This window comes from Bos indicus, chromosome 17 (assembly GCF_029378745.1).
Source record: "Bos indicus isolate NIAB-ARS_2022 breed Sahiwal x Tharparkar chromosome 17, NIAB-ARS_B.indTharparkar_mat_pri_1.0, whole genome shotgun sequence".
Lineage (NCBI taxonomy): Eukaryota > Metazoa > Chordata > Mammalia > Artiodactyla > Bovidae > Bos > Bos indicus.
The window spans coordinates 30,081,018-30,096,569 of NC_091776.1; the positions used below are offsets into that span (position 1 = coordinate 30,081,018).

The 15,552-nt window shown below is 36.1% G+C and overlaps 1 protein-coding gene across 4 annotated transcripts in view; it reads right to left on the reverse strand.

The window, feature by feature from the left end:
• The window catches only part of INTU (inturned planar cell polarity protein), a 92,023-nt gene that overhangs the window by 25,957 nt on the left and 50,514 nt on the right, over positions 1-15,552 (reverse strand). For all 4 annotated transcript variants that reach the window (XM_070769141.1, XM_070769137.1, XM_070769140.1 and 1 more), the window contains exons 6-9: positions 13,341-13,430; positions 10,126-10,203; positions 6,697-6,886; positions 2,491-2,544 (exon numbers count right to left, since the gene is read on the reverse strand). In XM_070769141.1, the coding sequence (XP_070625242.1) occupies positions 2,491-2,544; positions 6,697-6,886; positions 10,126-10,203; positions 13,341-13,430 (412 nt within the window). The remainder of the gene's footprint in view (positions 1-2,490; positions 2,545-6,696; positions 6,887-10,125; positions 10,204-13,340; positions 13,431-15,552) is intronic.

The following is a 15,552-nucleotide window of genomic DNA, read 5'->3' on the forward strand; positions in this document are numbered from 1 at the left end:
GCTTGGAGAATTTTGAGCATTACTTTGCTAGCGTGTGAGATGAGTGCAATTGTGCAGTAGTTTGAGCATTCTTTGGCATTGCCTTTCTTAGGGATTGGAATGAAGACTGACCTTTTCCAGTCCTGTGGCCACTGCTGAGTTTTCCAAATTTGCTGGCATATTGAGTGCAGCACTTTCACAGCATCATCTTTTAGGATTTGAAATAGCTCAACTGGAATTCTATCACCTTGACTAGCTTAGTTCATAGTGATGCTTCCTAAGGCCCACTTGACTTTGCATTCCAGGATGTCTGGCTCTAGGTGAGTGATCACACCATTGTGATTATCTGGGTCATGAAGATCTTTTTTGTATAGCTCTTCTGTGTATTCTTGCCACCTCTTCTTAACATCTTCTGCTTCTGTTAGGTCCCTACCATTTCTGCCCTTCATTGTGTGCCCATCTTTGCATGAAATGTTTCCTTGGTATCTCTAATTTTCTTGAAGAGATTTATTGTTTTCCTCTACTTCTTGCACTGATCACTTAGGAAGGCTTTCTTATCTCTCCCTGCTGTTCTTTGGAACTCTGCATTCAAATGGATATATCTTTTCTCCTTTGCCTTTTGCTTCTCTTCTTTTCACAGCTATTTGTAAGACATCCTCAGACAACCATTTTGCCTTTTTGCATTTCTTTTTCTTGGGGATGGTCTTGATCACTGCCTCCTATACAATGTCATGAGCCTCCGTCCATAGTTCTTTGGCACTCTATCAGATCTAATAATCCCTGGAATCTATTTGTCACTTCCATTGTGTAATCGTAAGGGGTTTGATTTATGTCATACCTGAATGGTCTAGTGGTTTTCCCTACTTTCTTCAATAAGTCTAAATTTGGCAATAAGGAGTTCATGATCTGAGCTACAGTTAGCTCCTGGTCTTGTTTTTGCTAACTCTATAGAGCTTCTCCATCTTTGGCTGCAAAGAATATAATCAGTCTGATTTTGGTATTGACCATCTAGTGATGTCCATAGTACAGATGTTTAGCTTATTAAGAAACTTCCAAACTGTTTTCCAAACAATTATATCATTTTACATTATCAATTTATCAACTTTTTTCTTTTGTGTATTGTGTCTTGATGTTGTAGACAAGGAATCCCAACAGATCTTTTTCTAACCAGTTAGTTCCACTGTTCATTAAAATGATGTTCTATGAACACACATGTTAGAGTTTTAATTAAACTTACAAATCTAGGTTCTGAAAACCTACATATTTTAATACTTTGGATCTAAACTGCTCCTAATGATATTAGTATCCAGTTAATTTTTTTTCCCCCATTGGTGAAAAAACATACATCCTACGAACAGTTCTCCTTGCTTAAATTTCCACTCTTTTTACAAACAAAATACCCTTCCATTTGCTCTGGATCTTAGCTAAGACTAAGCCACCTTTCAAGTGAACCACCTCTCCCCACTTTCAACAGCAATCTGCTAAAGAATGACCCAGCCTCACTGCTTCTACTTCCTAATGTCCCATTTACTTTAAAAAAAACGTTCATTACTGAAAACATTAGCATATACTAATAGAACAGAATAATAGAATAATATATTAGAATAGAATAATAGAATAGAATAGAATAATATATTAGCTCCTAGGTACCCATCAACACCCAGCTTCAACAAAGACCAGTACGTGGCTAACATTGTTTCATCTCTCTCCTTCCTCCCTCTCCCTGATGAATTATTTCTAAATCAATTCCAGATGTTGTATCATTTCATCTGTAACTACTTTAGAATGTATCTCTAAAACAGAAGAACTTTAAAAAAAATACATACCCAGAATATCATTACCACATCTAAGGAATTATTCCCACCTAATATCCAGTTATCTGTGTTTATGTGTTCTTGATTGACTCATACACATTTTAAAATATTTTGTTTGTCTGAATCAGAATCCAAGTAAGATCCATATACTGACATTGGTTGATTTTCTTGACTCACTTGTAACTGATAGGTTCTCTTTCAATCCAATGCAGTTATTATCTTTATAGATGTTCAAGTGGGAGCTTCTTCAAGTTGTCTCCTAATTACTTGAACCTTAAATTAAACCTAGTAATTTTTGAAAGCTTCCTAGATGTCTGATATAACAAGATGTTGCCAAGCTTATCTTGTACATTTTCAGCCCTAAATCTGGATTCAGCCATTTCTCATAGCAATCTTGGTTGCCTTAAGTGAAAAATATTATTTATACACAATGGCCTGGGTGCTAGTGATGCTCTAGTGGACAGAGCTAGGAAATATATTTCACTAGACAGAGCTAGGAAATATGTATCTATTTTAAATGATTAAAAAACCATACTACCGATCACTATAACATATATGGTCTTTCTTTCAAAGCCCAGTTATAAATGATACTGCATATAATGATTATTACATGCCTCCTTGGAAAATACTTAGAATAATGACTGATTTACAAAATAAGAAATAAACAACTTTTCCTAAAATCCACTGCTTCTCTTACCAGTTCTGCAAAGTCTGCGGCCTCCAAGTCACTCAATGCTGTGTCTAATTCCAACTATACAGAAAAAAAAAAAAAGAAACTGTAACACAAACATTTAATTTATATTACTTATTTTTTAGTACTGGCCATATAAAAGTGCTTAATTACTTGTGTGTGCTAAGTTGCTTCAGTTGTATCTGACTCTTTGTGACCCCATGGACTATGGCCACCAGGCTCCTCTGTCCATGGGATTCTCCAGGCAAGAATAATGGAGTGGGTTGCCATTTCGTCCTCCAATAATTACTTGAAGAAGTAAATAAATATCTCTCTCTCCTTTGTGTTATTTAAGGAATGTCCCAAAATGGAACATCTTGCTTTTAAGCTTTGCAATTACAAAAATAAAATCAGTGTATTTTACATATAGGCATTTTTCACTTACATCTTAATTATTGTAAAATGGGCTTCACTCTGTATTCAATACAAACTAATTTATGAAGTTACAAAGCTGCTTTACAGTTTTGTCAGAAAAAATTTTAACCTATAAAAATCTTAAGAGTAAAATAAATCAATCTTGATATAGCCAATATATTATGAATTGTCTATTTTTCTATTTTCTATATATTTCTCAACAGTTGGATCTCGGAAAATATCAACATTCTTCCCTGTCTCTTGCCTTTAAACTCTTTTGTATAAAAAGACTGTTAATCTTTATTCATGGATTAAATCATGAAAGCAAGTGTTCCCCTGGAACCTGGCACAGTTTAACCACCCTACAGAGTTATTAGAAAAATCTCTTACTTAGGATTTAGCTTCTGTTCCTATGGAATTTGCCTGAACTCTTTCATGTATTTGTCCTTCCCTAAAGCATTCAAAAATTTAAAGCAGAATATATTTAATCTGAGGTTTAATCTGTAATGCATATATATAAACTGAAAACTATTGACAGTTAAAGTTTGTAGCGTGTATGGTATTTGTGGAAAATAATCCTTGTTTTTTATTTTTGTAAAGGCCAAGGGCACTCTCTGCAGGACCGTTTCACAAACTGTGTCTTACTGAGATGACAGAAGCTTTGGAAACATTAGTCATGCCTCTCAATGCTTTTCACACAGTGTGACTTATTACTCATTTGTGACCTACATTTTTCTGCATCTAGCAAATACTTCATGTTCTCCTTTTTGTGGGTATAGTTTCTGTTGTGAAAAACTACAGGACAAAAAGAAAATTACCTACTTAAGATTTCTGATCACAGAAATGTTAAACAGGTTGCTATTCCTGCTACTGAACTCTACAGTCTAAAACACAAGGTGACTGTAATTGTTTCTTCATACTGCTTAAGAGAAAAAGTAAAATATCTTTTCTCTTAATTACTCCAGTGTATCTTAGGGAAAAAAATTTTTTTTAAAGTCTGACATATAAAATAAGGAAATTCTCAAACACCTGGGAAAGAAAACTGAAGTGCAACCTCACCATATACTAAACTCAGAACAAGTATATTTTTCTCCAACTTAAAAACAATTATTCCCACCTAAAATTTATCAGGTACAAACGACCTCACACACCTATATGTTTTTAACTAGATTTCTCAAGGCACAAAATTTCTTATTGTTTTCCATTGGAATATATATAGTCAGTAAATCCTACAGTTTTTAATCACAGTAAGAAATGTCAAAGGGAAAAGCAAAGCTTTTGAGTTCTTTGAGTCTGCTGATAAAACAAAAACAAAAACTTCAAGGATTACCATATATTTCAAACTTTACATTCATCAGAGACTTTTAGATCACTTTATCAGAGCGTATCTATCTCTTTCCAAAAATATTATTCTTAATTCTCTTAACCAGACTACAAAATGTGAAAACGTCTCAGCTATATCCTCATTGTTTCCTGTGTAGAAGTTCCACCTACCCAACTACACTGTGAGCATCCAAAGGACTTTTCTGGATTCCCAGAGCACAGCACACATCTGAGTACTTGGCATAGTAAAGGCTGACCTCCATATAGAAATGTCAGACTCAGAAAGTACAAGTACAACCAAAGCTCTGGTGAGATAAAGCAACAGGTATAATTTGAGTCAAAAGATTACAGAATATACATCAGTTCACACGGTGATTTCTCAGTGTGATATTGTCTTAGGCTGGTAAAAATAAAGTATACAGGGTGGGAGGTAGGAGGGACAGTGCAGGGAGGGGACATATGTATGCCTATGGCTGATTGATGTTGATGTGTGGCAGAAACCAACATAACACTGTGAAGCAATTATCCTTCAATTAAAAATTAGTATATTTTTAAAAAGTATATAGTCCTTTTAATCAAATATATGCTAAGCTAAGGGGAATAATGTCAATAAAAGAGAAATCTGAATACAGGAAGAAGCCTTCACATGGAATTTATAAGACTGAAGTAGCCTATATTTTTAAATGTCTTAAACTTCTTAGAAGGAAAATATTTAATCTTAATATATCCAAAGTCTAAATATACTTCCCCTAAAAACATTTAGTCTTATATCTCTACTCTCACAGAAGAGACGATATACTTTGTGGAGAAAACATTTCTTTAAGTGAAGAGAGTCTTAGGGGAGAGAACTTGGGCAAAACTCATGAGATGATAGCGTGTGTGCTTAACTGCTCAGTGGTGTCTGACTCTTTGCAACTCTGTGGACCATAGTCCACCAGGCTCCTCTGTCCATGGAATTTTCCAGGAAAGAAAACTGGAGTGGGTTGCCATTTCCTACTCTAGGAAAGAGACGATGGCACCTCTGACAATGGATCTCGTGTCTTTCAGAAGAAAAAAGACCCCAGAATGGACATGAGGCAGACTTTGGAACCAGGGTCTTTCTATATTAAATTTAAGGTTATCTAATTAAACTCTGTCTCTTATTGATGGGAGTAGAATTCTATATTTCATACTTTTCAGTATGGAAATGATTTAGGAAAATGATAATCATTGGCCTTGGTTAAAAAAGGCAGCAGGAGGCAGTTGACAGAGGCAAGGACAAAAAAGAATATCAGAAGGTAAAGTTTCCTTTAAACATGCTCTAACCCCTCAACTCCCTCCAGTTATACAATATATAATACTAATTTCACAACTATAATTACAACAATGTGCAAGGCATGACTCTTAAGCATTTTATGTATTATAACTTCTTTATGAAGTTGATACTATTATTGTTCCAATTTTACAGATAAGAAAACTAAGTAAAGAGACTGATATATCAGTTTAAATTATTATTAAACTGTCAAAAGGCATAATTATTTGATCATATATTGTAGAATTCCATGAAGAGCAGAATCTTGAATTGGGCTTTTACTACAACATAGCTTGAGTTTCTTCATGGACAAGGAACTGCTATGGCATGGTGCCTCATTAATACTGTTACAAATGCTGTGGCTAAATATACTGTTGTTGATGAATATGTCTGAAATGAGTCTTCATTCAGTCATTTCAGTCCATAAAGTTATTCTGGATCTAGAAATGACTAAAATCTCATTGATAACCCTCATGAACATTACCTTTGGGTGAGCTATCTATGGGACAAGGCTAAGGGTAATTACAGATGCTCATGTAAACAATGGAGAAGGCAATGGCACACACTCCAGTACTCTTGCCTGGAAAACCCCATGGACGGAGGAGCCTGGTAGGCTGCAGTCCATGGGGTCGCTAAGAGTCTGACACGACTGAGTGACTTCACTTTCACTTTTCACTTTCATGCATTGGAGAAGGAAATGGCAACCCACTCCAGTGTTTTTGCCTGGAGAATCCCAGGGACGGGGGAGTCTGGTGAGCTGCCGTCTATGGGGTCGCACAGAGTCGGACACAACTGAAGTGACTTAGAAGCATGTAAATAAAGATTTTGGTATTATTTGTGGAGTTTGTATTTTAGTTAAGAATATTTGTTAGCCAATCATTTCATCCACCTAACTCAATAACCCTGCATTATAAAATCAAAACCACAGAATTAAAAAGTAAGACACACATATAATTATGATTTCCAAAAAGTATTCCAAGTTTGAACAAAGTCTGAATGTTAAAGTAAAATGAGAGAACTAATTTTTATTTAGAAAGAAAAAGTTCACTGCACTGGACCTCCTACCATATCAACTAGTTGCCCTTTTAACTCTTACCTGCAATCCTGAAAATAACAAAAAGCCTATGGGGGAGAAAAAAAAAAAGAGAAAATAAAGAATTATAAAGCAACTGGCTCTGATTCTTATTTATGACACCTAAGAGTACCTTAATTTCCTGGGGAAGTGTGAGCCACCGAACTCCAGGGAGATTGTCTAAGAGCACTGCACTGGAAGCATCGTACTGCTGTGTGCCGGGACTGGCACTCGAATGCGGTTTAGTGGGCTGAAGTGCTCTTTGAAAAAACAAGCTGAAAAAATGATCCAAACGAGGAACATTCTCAACCTGGCAAAAGGCACTGAAAAAACAAGAGCTGTAATGTCAGAACAACACACGGAAATGGTGGTCATCGCTTGTACAAACCTAAAGGGACTGGATCTTGCCCAACTACACAGGTTCTCTTCCTCACTCCTCCCTTCTTAATAAGAATTATAGCCATAATGTTACTGATGGAGTATATAAAGAAAGTCACCCTGTCAATATTTTTTACCCTAAAACTTTATTCTCAAATGCACTAGGCAGAGGGTGCATGGTGCCCTATGGGAAAACCACAGGGCTAACACAAGTGGTGTATCTAAACAGAATGGGCTGAAGTACCCTTTTGGCAAAAAATGTAAGTTGCTTTCACTTTTATTTCTCAACCATTTACAACTCCCAATATCTTTCAGTCAGCATAGGATAACAAAAAGATTTTGAGCTTCTAGAACAGATCTGACTGAACCCTATCACTGCTTTTCACTAGGTAGATCTCTCAGGAAAATCATCTAACCTTTCTCTGAACTTTTGTTCCCAACTGTAAAAATAGGGATAATACAATCTAACTCTCATGAAAAGTACCTAGTATACAGCAAGTACTTATTATGCCTATTACTTACTGGTATACAGTAAACACAGGATTAGCCTAAGTTATTTCCTCCCCTCTTTGCTAATGAAGGCACAGCTATTTAAAAACTAAAAAACAAAACAAAACAAAAACTTGGTTTCAGTGATGTAAAAGTAGTATAGCATTACCTACAACCATTCAGTGGTATAAACTACTGGATAACACAATAACTGATATATATATATATATACCATTAATATATCAGACTAGTATTCACTGATTTCATTCAACTAATTACTTGAGTGCCTACTGTGTTTCAGGCACTATTCTCATGCATGGAGGTACAGCAATAAAAATATCAAGACAAAAGACAAAGTCTCTACTCCCCTGGAGCTCCCATTCTACTGGAGAATGATGATAAATGATCAAAAAGTAAAACATGAACTTGTACAAAGGACTAAGCACAGAACAAGACTGTCTGAATGGGTGGGGTGACTGGCTGGCTATTTTAAATCAAATGGTTAGGGGAGGATCTCTGAGAAGGAACAGGGCATTTAAGCTGAGGTCCTGATGTCAAGAAGGTCTAGTGAGATGGAAGAGTACAAAAGCCAGGGTGGGAACAGGCTTGACCAGGATGCCTGCAGAACAGTACAGAAAGGCAGAGGGGATTGAGATCTGAAATCAGAAAGGTATGTGGGAGCCACATAATAGTGTAGAAAGGTCATTCTAACTTTGGAAATTAAAGAGGCAAGAATGGAGGCAAGGTAATCAGGAAGTTACTGTAGCAATGAGCCACAGCAGTAGTTAGTCGGACAGGGTTAATAGTGAAGATGGAGAGAAACGGATGGATTTGAGATTTATTTTGGAGACAGGTTGATTAGGATTTGCTGATGAATTGGCTGGGAATGATGAAGGAAACGTATCTTTAATTTGATCACAACTCTAAACTTTGTAAAGGTATAATCAGTTTTCTGTCACTTACAGAGGACTAACCAGCTCACAACTTACAAGTGGTAATTTAAGTTTTGGACTTTTTAGTCATTTCATAATTTTTCACAATGGGCCTTTAATATCTTTCATAATCAGAAAACTTGTGATTAAAAAATTATTGCAAAATGACTTAATATCATGGATCCATACTGCTTCTTGGTTTCAAGAATTCAGTGGATCTTGACATTTATTATTTTAGTTTGCCTTTCAAATTCTAACTTGGGTAAGGAAAAAACTGCTTAAATTTGCTGACAACTTGGAGATGCTTCCAAATCAATGGAAGCTAAATATCCAGATGAAATTCAGAGAAATCAAGAATCCCGTGGCCCTCAACCTACTCACTGGAATTTATAGAACAACTCCAATTGCTTTATCTTCATATACAAAATTCATTACAGGAATTTAATCTTTGATCATCTCTAGTTTTTGAAAATAGAGATTCAGTTAGGGTAAAGCATAGCAATATTTGCTCATCTAGTATAAATTTAAGGAGGCAGTTTATAACCACCTTTAGAGTCCTTACTTTCATTGGTTAACATTCTTCTTACTAGTAAAAGGTAAAAGCACTATATATGAATGCCCAGCCTTTTGTAGTTCACACATTTGGAAAATGCTAATACGTAATTGGATTTGAGAAGAAGGTGTCTCCTAAGAGGCACCTGGAGGAAAACAGTGCAAATTAGACAATTTCTCCAGATGACATCATCACAGAAAATTCCTTTAGGCAGCTCTGAGAACAGTGACAACAAAGCTGATACTACTATGGTTTGGAAAAGTGTATAAACTGTCTTTGGAATTTTTATATTGATATACTCTTAAGGCTTTAAATTAAAGGTACCATTTTAGCCCTCTGAAGTACTGGGAATTAACAACAATCCTCCAAAGAGAAAAAAAAAAATCTACTTCTCACTCATAATTTTACATGTTCAAATGTTAAATGACTACCTCAAATTTCCTCCTTAAGATCAAGAAAGATGTAGCACATACTGCGAGGTTAAAAAAGCAAGAAGCAGAAAAATATGCACACTGTGAACTCACATGTAAAAAAAAGAATGTGTATATTCATATTATATAGACAATATTGGGTTGGCCAGAAAGTTCATTCAGGTTTCTCTGTAACATCTTGAGGGGAAAAAAAAAATGAACTTTTTGGCCAACCCAATATACGGAATATACATGAAAATAAATAGTCAATTACCTTCTCCACTGTGTCTTTTATTTATTTTAATAGCACATTTTTTTACTAAAAAAAATTTTTAAGGAAAAATATCACATTTTAGGATAGTAATTTGACAATGGTCTTATAATCAGAAGAAAACACAAAAAACTTATTTGAAATCTTCTTACTCTTTTCTGTATCTGTTCTGAAGAAATGCTCTTACATTTGCCCCTACGAAAATATATCAAATCACAATGTAATTGAAATAAATTGTAATTTATTTCACAAAATAGTGATGTAAGATGTAAAAATCAAAGATTATTTCACTGATTTTTATTTCACTGATTATTATTTCACTGATATTTCTTTGATTATGAGATCAAAAGAGAAAAAGCACTGGATCAAATGAAAACCTGCCTATAGCTGTAAAATAAAAGCCAGACATGAAGGATGAGAAAATAAGAAAACAAACAACTAACTTGATAACCAAGAACACTATTAAGCACAAAAAGTAATTTGGAATCATATACTTAAAATGTGAGATTCAATTCAAAGAAGTACTCACCTGTCTAAAGAACCATACATAAATTTTATGGTTTGGGCAACATCTTCTATCATATTCCTTAGCTGAGGAAGAGGTACTCTAAAAAAAAGCAAAATAACATCTGTTCATTTATAACATAGACAATTGATTTCATAACAAAAGAAGCAGATCTTTACATTATACATATATGAAAAATGTGAAAAGTATGTATGTTAACTGAGTACAGCTGTGTAAAATGGTTGTTTCCTGCATAATCAAAAACTCTGATGTCTACATTTGGGGTACTAACATGGGTCAAGTACAAACTTTTATATCACCACGTACATGGAAATTATTTAATCCCCTTAGGACTTAATTTCCTTTATGTACAACAGGACCATAATCGTGAAACGTTCTCAGGTTCATTTTGAGGATTAAATAAAAGTAATACATTTAAGAAGTTGGTACAATATCTGGGCCCATAGAAACAAAAGTGAATTCTTGACACTTTCCAGTAATACTAAAATCTCAACTGAACCTCTAACTCTTGTGACAAAAAGATACCCCTTAATGAAAGAGAAAGGAAAGAAAGTAGGAGAAAGGAAAGAAAGTAGGAGAAAGGAAAGAAATGGACTTAACACTTTCTTGTTGAAGCCTTGTAGGAATTTTACAAAGCAGGTCTTATTATTCCCATTACACCAATGGGTAAACTGAGGTTTAAGAAGTAACTTCTGCAAGGGAACCCAGGGAGAAGAACCTGCTGCTGCTGCTGCTGCTAAGTCGCTTCAGTTGTGTCCGACTCTGTGCGACCCCATGGACTGCAGCCTACCAGGCTTCTCCGTCCATGGGATTCTCCAGGCAAGAACACTGGAGTGGGTTGCCATTTCCTTCTCCAATAGAACCTGCTGGTGGGCTCCAAAGTTATTCTCTCTACTATCCTACACTGTCTTCCTGGTTACGTCCTCACTATTCACTGCAGCCATCACAGTAAGATGATCTCCCCACCAAGAAAACGCATGTTACTACTAGAGTATAGGCCCCACTCTGTCCTCTGTGGGGCGATGCTTTTCTCATCCTGATTGTAAAAGGTACAGTGATGAAGAAAGAAACATACAGACGGTGGCATTAAGACACACAAGGGAAAAAAATCCCAGGGACACCAGTTCAGTTACAAACCACATGGATGATGTTGGAGATACAGAGATGTACAAACTCACATTGAGGAGGCGCTCGTGCATGATCTCTCAATACTCTATTTCCCAATCAGAACAAATGAGAACAATAACAACTACCTTTCACAGTCATGTGAAACAAGATGAAACAAAGGAAAAGAGTCTGCTACAGAGCGGTTGATATGAGCAGTAAGACAGCTGGGTGAAGAGGTGGCTGGGACTATTTCTGACTTGAAGCTCAGGTTAGAGAGGGAGGAGGACCTTCCAATTTATTCTAACTTAACAAGCCAAATTCTCTAGGAAGGAAATGACATAAGAATTTAGGAGAGGCCCCCTCCCCAGCCCCACCCCAGTCATAAAGACTGAGAAAATGGCTAGAGCATAATCTCCTTATAGAGCAAAACCTTGATCCAGAGCTCAGCAGTGACAGTCCTTTTTTGGCTTCAGGGCAAAACCTCTGGACACTGTCTCTAGCTGCCTAAATGTGACTGGTGGCATCATACGGTGACATCAGAACGTGGGAGAGCAGCCTCTGCCCACTTCTTTAGCTGGGCCTTCCTCTTTGCTCTCTAACTGCCCACACGACCTTATCTTACCCCTGTATTATCTGTATCTTTTCCCTTTTGGGCTACTACAAAAGTCCAAAGGCACTACCCTGCCTTTTACCTGCCAGTACACTGTAAAGCATCTTATTCTGGATATTCTCCAATTTGTATAAACCCATACTGTGAAACCTCATGCAAAGAGTTGACTCATTGGAAAAGACTCTGATGCTGGGAGGGATTGGGGGTGGGAGGAGAAGGGGACGACAAAGGATGAGATGGCTGGATGGCATCACCGACTTGATGGACATGAGTTTGGGTAAACTCCGGGAGCTGGTGATGGACAGGGAGGCCTGGCGTGCTGCAATTCATGTGGTCGCAAAGAGTCGGACACGACTGAGAGACTGAACTGAACTGAACTGATACTGTGAAAACAACTCGATTTTTCATTATACAACCCATGGCATAGGGCAGTCTCCTAGCAGGGTTCGTTATAGTCCTTTTTTAGACAGAAAAATGCACATGCATGCTAAGTCACTTCAGTCGTGTCTGACTCTTTGTGACGCTATAGAGTGTAGCCTGCCGGGCTCCTCTATTGATGGGATTCTCCAGGCAAGAATACTGGAGTGGGTTGCCGTGCCCTCCTCCCAGGGATCTTCCTGACCTAGGGACTGAACTCACATCTATTATGTCTCCTGCATTGGCAGACGGGTTCTTTACCACTAGCACCGCCTGGGAAGCCTGAAAAATGCACATTAGCTGGTTAAAGAGAACCATCATGTAACAGCACCACTATCCCTTCATGTGAACATTTTTGATTCTCTTTCTGTCCAAAACTAAAGACCCTTTTAAAACACAATCATTTTAATATTTTTCACTGCAGCCTCCTTTGGAGTTCCTGTTTGTGGTGTTAAAACAAGTCCACACATTGTTTGATACTGTTGCCTTTGAGTGTGGGCTGGATTTAGTAACTCACTTCTAATACATATATAGCTAAATGTCAGCCCATTCTTATAGCCAACTATTAATAGTAAAATAAGATATATTTCAAAATTCTTACAAAAAAGTTAAGAAGGGGACCATGATAAGACATACCATTAAAGAAATCACTTTAAAGTTAAAAATTCATTATTTGGTCAAAGATGCTCAACATCAAGGCAAAACATCTTTCTGCTGACCTTTACTTCTTCAAAATCACCAACAGGAAAAAGAATAAAAACTGTAAATATGCAAAATCCAAACCATGATACTGTCAAAAGTCTGAGCAGAGGACAAGCTGATCTCAGCCACCTCTGTACTGGTCGCATCTTAGAGGAAACGGTATTGACAGCCTTTCTGATTAATCTAGGTGGGCTGTCCTGGTGCCTTTCTGCAATCTTCACACCAAATGAACACAGGTAGCTATTAAACCAGTGCAGCAAACCTTTCAATTGTAAAACTTCCTGAATTGACCTTTTGACCAAAGTGTCATCATTTTAATGAAACAGACTTTATCAGCAGTATTTTAGAAACGAATTTAAGGTAAACAAAAATCCCAACTTACTCCTCGGCAGGCAGGCCAATTAACAACAGCTTGTCAGTTTCTTTCCAATAAGCTATATGAATTTGTTTTCCATTTAAAAGAAGGGATGAGCTAAGGAAAAAAACAGAGTCAAAATGAAATTAACAATATCTTTAAATGTCATAAAATTATAAACAGTCATTTAGAAAAGATTACATATGGTTATGATTTAAGAACTGCATGCTTAATAAGCAAGTTTCTTGGCATATACCTAATTGCCACACAGAAAAGGCAAGGAATTGTACAACATAAACATATTCTAAAATACATACTTCAAAAAGCTCACAATAACCTGGTCAAACAAAAGACTCATTATAGCAAAAAACTATTGAAACTCTTTTGCTAACATTAATTGACTATATACACATTTTTTAAAGAAGAAAGCTTCCATCTCAGTGTGTTAACAAATTTTTACTGATTATCTATTTATGAACCTAATTTACTAAAAGAGATTACAAAGAAGTAAGATGTAGTCCCAGGCTCAAAACATGATCAGTTAGTATGGAACACGTAAATAAGTAACCAAAATGTTGTCAGATTTAAACGTATTCTCAAGGAAACATTTGGAGTGATAGATATATTCATGATGGTGATGGTTTCAGGGTCTATACCAATGTCAAAAACAATCAAATTACACAGTTTATGTATGTGCCATTTACTATACTTCAATTATATTTCAATTCATTTAGAAAACAATGTGTTCTAAAGAGAGATACAACAATAAACTATGGATACATAATACGATTCAATCTTATAGTGTGGGGAGGTGGTGAGAAGGTGTTTTCTTTGAAATTAAAATACGCCCATCAATCTTTATCTATTGAGTCCCAGGACATAGTGTACTTTCTATAATATAGTAGATGAGTATATGAGATTTTAAAAAGGATATTAGTTTTGCCTTAATAAAGTTTTAAAAATGCATGTACTTTTAGACAAATATTAGATTATAGTCATAATTAATTTTACTATAGTTTTAAAACTGTATGCAACAAAAGACACATGTTGCTAAGGCATTCCTGAAATAATAATCTTCATACTCTTTCAAAAAAGTTTTTCCTATATATATTTAGTTTTCCACATCTGATGATGGTTTAGTTGCTAAGTCACGTCCAACTCTTGCAACCCATGGACTGTAGCCTGCCAGGCTCCTCTGTGTATAGAATTTCCCAGGTAAGAATACTGGAATGGGTTGCCAGTTCCTTTTCTAAGGGATCTTCCCAACCCAGTGATTGAACTTGCATCTCCTACATTGGCAGGCAGATTCTTTACTGCTGAACTACCAGGGAAGCTGCTTCCTCCACATGTCTAATCCACATCTTATCTAACAAATATCTAAATATCAAAGATCTAAAGTATCTAGAAAAATAAAATCCACATCAAGAAACTTAAAACACATCTTCTTACTAAAAAGATTAGAAATGAGGCCTGCACCTTAAAAACATGTTAAGAGAAGGAAGCTAGTCACAAATAATGACATACTTCAATTTCTTTCTTACAAAATGTCCAGAATAGGGAAATCTAGAGAGACAAAAAGTAGATTAGTGGGTGCTTAGGGCTTGGGGGTAGGTAGGTGAGTGAACTGCTGAAAGGTACAGAGTTCTTCTTTCAGATAATAAAAATGTTCTAAAACTGGCTCTGGTGATGGTTTCACATCATCTGCAAATACCAAAAACCATCCAACTGTATACTTTAAGTGGGTGAATTGGATGATGTATGAACCATATCTCAATAAAACTATTAAAAAAAAATGTAAATGCCTATGACATGCTTTTATGAATGTGTGTGCTGTACTAAGTCGCTCAGTTGCGTCCAACTCTTTGTGACCCCATGGACTGCAGCCCGCTAGGCTCCATGGGGATTCTCCAGGCAAGAATACTGGAGTGGGTTGCCATGCCCTCCTCCAGGTTTACAAATGTGAATATATTCTAAATGGAGCCTCAGTTACTAGCATTCTGTACTGAAATAATCTTTTATATATACACTATATGTATATAGTGTATATAGTCCCAGAGTTAAATATCACTGTCATTTAGAAAAACAAAAAATTCTTCCTGTTAGCTTGCAGATCCTATCTATTAAGATCCTAGACAAAGACCTACTGTATAGCACAGGAAACTATACTCAATATTTTATAATTACCTATTACAAAGGGAAAAGAATCTGAAAAAGGATGTGTGTGTGTGTGTACACTGTG